A 5302-nucleotide genomic window follows, 5' to 3' on the forward strand; every position below is an offset into this window, starting at 1 on the left:
TGTGCAGTAGAAAGTGGCACCGCTATTGCCCCAGCTGGGTCGGGGACGAGTACGGCTGGGGGAACGCCGGGATTGGCAGAGCTGTTCCCAGTACTGGCAGGGCTGTGGGACGCAGCACGGGGAGCCCACCCGATAAGGGTGGTTCGAGGCGTTCGGCCCCACCCATAAGCAGGACAGGTATTTCGGAGCTGACGGGACTGAGGGCATTTTACAGGGAGCGGGAGCTGTGCGGCAGGCCCAGGCCGGGAAGCGCCCCGGTGAAGGGGGAGAAGTATTATGCGTGCGCCTCAATCGGGGCTATAGGTAAAATCTGGCTCGGGAGCCCAGTGCATTATGGGTAGCTCATTTACTGCGCAAGCGCGCTACAGCGCAAAGAGGGGCGGTGCTGTGACGCCCCGGCCCCGGCGTGCGGCCACCGTAACGCGCCGCCGCCGCCGAACCCTGGGGCGAGCGGGGCGGTTGCTGTGGTGATGTAACCCCGTCATGGAGCAGGAGCCGGCTCGCGAGTCCCCGGACCTGCTGTCGGCCGCGCACGCGCAGTTCCGGGAGCAGCGCTTCGAGGCTGCGGAGGAGCTGTACAGCCGCTTCATCGCGCAGTGTGTAGGCGCCTCTGCCGGCCCCGCCCCCACCAGGTGAGTCTCGAGTAGCTCGGGGACGGGACGGGGCGGGGCTCAGTCTCTTGCCGGCGGGGAGGGGCTGGCGTTTCTGCGGAGGGAGGCGGGCAGAGCAGCAGGGGGCGCAGCTCCTCCACTCGACGGAGTGGGGGGAAGCTCTAGCTCTCCGCGCGCCCAGCAGCCAATGGGATGGGCCGCGAGGCTGCGGCGGGCGGGGCCTTGGGCGGGGCCGGGAGCGCCCCCAGGTTGGGGCTCCGCCCCTACGGCCTGCCCGTTCCCACCTGTGCTGGTCCCCAGCCTGTCCTCTGCACGCCCCCCTCCCCAGCAGGCAGAGCCACTGGGGGCTGCCAGGAGCCCACCTACTAGAGCAATGGGCACCCCCAGGGCAGGGGAGTCGTGTTCCCCCCGGCGTTTGTAACCCAGGCCCCCAACACGGGGAACAAAGCGCAAACCGGGCGGGAACTGAGCCGGGGACAGGCATGCCAAGGGGTGGGGCGGGGTCTCCTTCCCTGGCAAGGTGGGAATCCAGAGTGCGTGTTTCTCTGAAAGGGATTGTTTGGAGGAAGTTCTGTGGCTTGTTACACAGGAGGCCAGACTAGATGATCACAATCTACACCCGAGAGAGTTCTCCCATCAGTGTAGTTAATCCACTTCCCCGAGAGGCAGTAGTTATTTGGCGGGAGAAGCTCTCCCGCCAACATAGAACTGTCTACACGAGGGGTTAAGTTGGTTAACTAAGTTGCTCAGGGGTGTGGATTTATCACACCCCTCAGTGATCTAGTTATACTGATATAGGTATATAATGTAGACCAGACTTTTGACTCTTAAGTATTCAGTGCCCGCTCTCTCTTTTAAATCAAGGAAATACCTCACCCATGATCTCGCCACTGCATTCAACAACAGGGGACAAATCAAGTACATGCGGGTTGACTTTTATGAAGCAATGGATGACTACACATCAGCCATACAAACCCAACCTGATTTTGAAGTCCCATATTATAACAGAGGATTAATACTGTACAGACTAGGTATGGAAAAAGCATGGCTCATTTTCTAATTTAGTATGTTGCCTTTGCAGACTGCCTTGCACAATGGTGCCCCATTCTTGGTTGGCCCTTAAGCACTACCATGAGAAACATAAAATTACTTGGACCTGCATTACTCCAATTTCATGCCAGTGGAATTATACCATTGTAAAACGGTGGGAAATCAGCCCCCTTAAATCACTGTCCAAAGTAATTGCTTTAAAAATAAACAGGAAACTGGGTTTTTTAACAGGTTTGTTTATATGATATTGGGATGCTGAACAAACCAAGTGACCCACCAAATAAGTGGCAGCCTTTCATAATGTAACTTGATCTGTATAAAAAGGCCTCTAGACTAATTTGTTTCTGTCATTTGGCTTTTTATTTGTGCTGGGAAAAGTTTTGGGGATAGAGTTGTTGGCCCTGATTCTGCTCAAACAACATTTTTTGCACCAGGGGAAATCCATTGCTTTCAGTGGAGGTATTCCTGATCGTATACCATGGTATCTATCAGATATAAAAACACAGTTGAGTAATATTATGTGTGAGAAACCAATAAAGGCAAGGAAATCATAAATTGAGGCTACAAGGCTGCTTTTCAGTCCTCTCTTCCATCATCCCATTTGGCTATTATCACTATATGGTGTAGCCGATGGTGTCACAGCATTTGTTTGTAATCTTTTATTTAGGGATTGCACTAGGTGAACACCTGATAAACAAGAGCTGATTGATTTATTCTAACAACTAATGAGGTTGGGAATAATTATCACCATTTTACAGAGATTAAGGCCACAAGTAAATCAGTGGTATGCCAGGTAGAGAAACCAGATCCCCCGGAATCCTAGTTTGGTGTATTAACCACAACTCCTTCCTTCCCATTATGTGATCTGTGTTTTGCAGATTGACTTGGATATAAGTATTTTGTCTCATTCCAGATAGTATTAGGTGGTCAAGTGAGTGGTGAATCTTTTAAATCATAGTGTGATGTTTTTTGAAAATTTGTCCTTTGGGATATAACTTTTTTTTTTTTCAGAGCCTTGTCATAAAATGTAAGAAAACAGCACTTATTTGAGCCCCGATAGCTGAGCAGGGCACAACAGTAGCTACGACAACATTCACATTCACTTCAGTAAGCTTTGGATCAGGCCCTAAAATCATCACAATAGAATTGGCTGCTGTGATTTGGGACATTCATCAGAAAAGTAATTTGAAATCAGTTATGTGAAATTCTTCTCTCTGTTTTGTGCTCTTTTGGGAATTAATACAGAAATAAATGTAGAGTGAAACTTTGATAACCCACAGTCCGTTTTTCAAAATAAAATGATTGTTACTCCCTACTTAGCAAATATTGAACATCAATGTGCCGAAGACTTCATTATATTAGAACATTTACTACAGTAAAAAGAACAGGAGTACTTGTGGCACCTTAGAGACTGTACTCCTGTTCTTTTTGCGGATACAGACTAACACGGCTGCTACTCTGAAACCATTTACTACAGTATGTTTGCTAATATGAATTATATTTAAATTAAACTACATTAATGTAAAATATCATAGTACGCTTTTATGTATTATCCTTGTTATTTTGTTCAATTTACTCAGCAATTTGCAAAATTCAGTAATCTCCCAGTAAGTCTCACCATCATCCTATAGTTTCATGAGTTCTATGTCTTCTGTAAGTTTTCTGGTTTTGAAAACAATCTAAAATACTCATGTATGTTCCTGAAAGGAGACAAAACTACTAACAGTGATTCTGCGGATGTGCATAGTGGTATTACTGTTGAATGTTTTATATTGAAATGGCATTAGCAGAACCATTATGCTTTAATATGAATAATTAGAGTACAGAGCCTGATCTTGAGAAGACAGAGAGCCTCCTGTGAAGTACTAAACACCTTCAGCTCCCATTGTTTTCAAGTTGAGTTGATTGTGCTTAACACATTACAGGATATGCCTTAGAATTTCTAGTATATGCAACGGAGAGTTTTGTTTGGTAAAACCATCATGAATCATTCTTCAGTTTTTGTTTGTGAAATAGTTTAGATGCAGAAACAAGTAATGCACATTTTCTTCTCTTTTTGTCACAGGATACTATGATGAGGCTTTGAAAGATTTCAAGAAAGTTTTAGTATTAAACCCTGAGTTTGAAGATGCTTCCTTGAGTCTAAAACAGACTATTATTGACAAAGAAGAAAAACAGAGAAGGACATATTAAAAATCCCACTAGCTCCATAAAAAATGTTTTCTTGAACACTTAGTTGACTTGAGATTTTAGTCTCTGATGAATAAAACACAAGATTGTTTACATTTAACTTATCTTGCTCTGGGGAAAAGAAATTTTCTTAGTTTTAGATAAATAATCAAAGTAGGTATGTACTAAAATTGCCAAGTAAACTATAGTTTTTTAACAGCTCTGTAATTGCAGTGTTGAACAAAAGCACAATGTTAAACCTGTCTATGATGCTGGTCATTCTGTGTTGAAATATTTTATAATATATACAAAGCTGGTGGAAGTTCAGTAACTACTACTAAAGTCTGATTGTTAAAGAAATGTTTATATGTACTCTTGCACAGATTTATTTAATAAGTCTTTAGTGGAGGAAATAGACAAATTATAGCAAGTTTCAATACTTGAAATTAGGTGTTTAATCGAAATAATTTCTTTAACATTGTTAAAACTGTTTTACAGTATGTTAGTAGGTTGGAATATAACATCTGCCTATTGATTTCCAATATGTCCATCACAAAGGCAGTGGGCTATAGAGGGAGTATAGTATAAAGTTTATATTTTATTGTAATGATTGAGTGGATACTAAATGGATATATTGTTTTGATTTCTGTATCATCTGCAGGAAACCACAGGGATTGTAATTGTTTGAGTTGTTCATAGCAATTTTCCTTTTGGCTTTTTTTTCTGTTTATTGAAAAAATTCAGTTAATTTATTACATAAAACCTAGTGTGACCTAACTAGTCATAAGGATAAGTGCAAACTGGTTCATCTTTTATTTCAGATTAGACTAGAGAAGCAGCAGTTCAAGTCAAGAACACTGGGTCTATTATGCCATTATGTTGTGCACAGGAACAAAGTTTTCTGGTTTTAAAAAAAGTTTTTAATTGCAAGCCTGGCATCAACTTTAAATGTATTCTGAATAAATAAGACCACTTTAAGGTTCCTTTTATACTGTATATTGCTTCATGGAAGATCTCACAGCTCCTTACAAATACAAGGTCATGTCACTGGAATGACTTGTGAGAGTCGGTGGGAAGTTCCACAGCACTACTTGGGTAAGTAAAGAGACTGGGGTTTAGCCCTTAAATTGCTTTGTGTTCTATCTACAGTTACCACTTTCATTACAGAATTCGCTTACAGTTCTGGGTTGAAACACTGCAACTGTTTTAATGAGCATAACACCCCCTACACACAATTTTGTACAACCCCATCCTGCTTCCCAGACAATGGTTTTAGCCTTATGACACACCTGTTAGGTTTGGTGGCATTGTTAGCCTTTTTTACAGGAGGAGAAGCAGAAATCCTGTGGCAATAGGGTCCAAATTTTCAAGAGTCTCAGTTTTGGTTTTCAAATGAAGATTCCTGCAGCCATTTCCCCATAAAAAACGTGTTGGGGAGGAATGCTTTCTATCTACGGCACACATTTCATAAC

The 5302-nt window shown here is 43.2% G+C and overlaps 1 protein-coding gene across 1 annotated transcript; it reads left to right on the forward strand.

The window, feature by feature from the left end:
* Positions 1–351: 351 nt before the first annotated feature.
* Positions 352–4812, forward strand: TTC32 (tetratricopeptide repeat domain 32). Its single transcript, XM_005297314.5, has 3 exons — positions 352–632; positions 1476–1642; positions 3727–4812. Exons 1-3 carry the CDS (start codon positions 484–486, stop codon positions 3852–3854), a joined length of 444 nt encoding a protein of 147 aa, XP_005297371.1. The 5' UTR covers positions 352–483; the 3' UTR covers positions 3855–4812.
* The last annotated feature ends 490 nt before the right edge of the window (positions 4813–5302 follow it).

This window comes from Chrysemys picta, chromosome 3 (assembly GCF_011386835.1).
Source record: "Chrysemys picta bellii isolate R12L10 chromosome 3, ASM1138683v2, whole genome shotgun sequence".
Classification (NCBI taxonomy): Eukaryota; Metazoa; Chordata; order Testudines; family Emydidae; genus Chrysemys; species Chrysemys picta.

Excerpts from the sequence above, each read along its gene's own strand:
- TTC32 (XM_005297314.5), top strand. The coding sequence starts at position 484 with ATGGAGCAGGAGCCGGCTCGCGAGTCCCCGGACCTGCTGTCGGCCGCG. Across the intron at positions 633-1,475 it reads GCCGGCCCCGCCCCCACCAG|GAAATACCTCACCCATGATC; the intron begins GTGAGTCTCGAG and ends TTTTAAATCAAG. Across the intron at positions 1,643-3,726 it reads ATTAATACTGTACAGACTAG|GATACTATGATGAGGCTTTG; the intron begins GTATGGAAAAAG and ends TTTTTGTCACAG.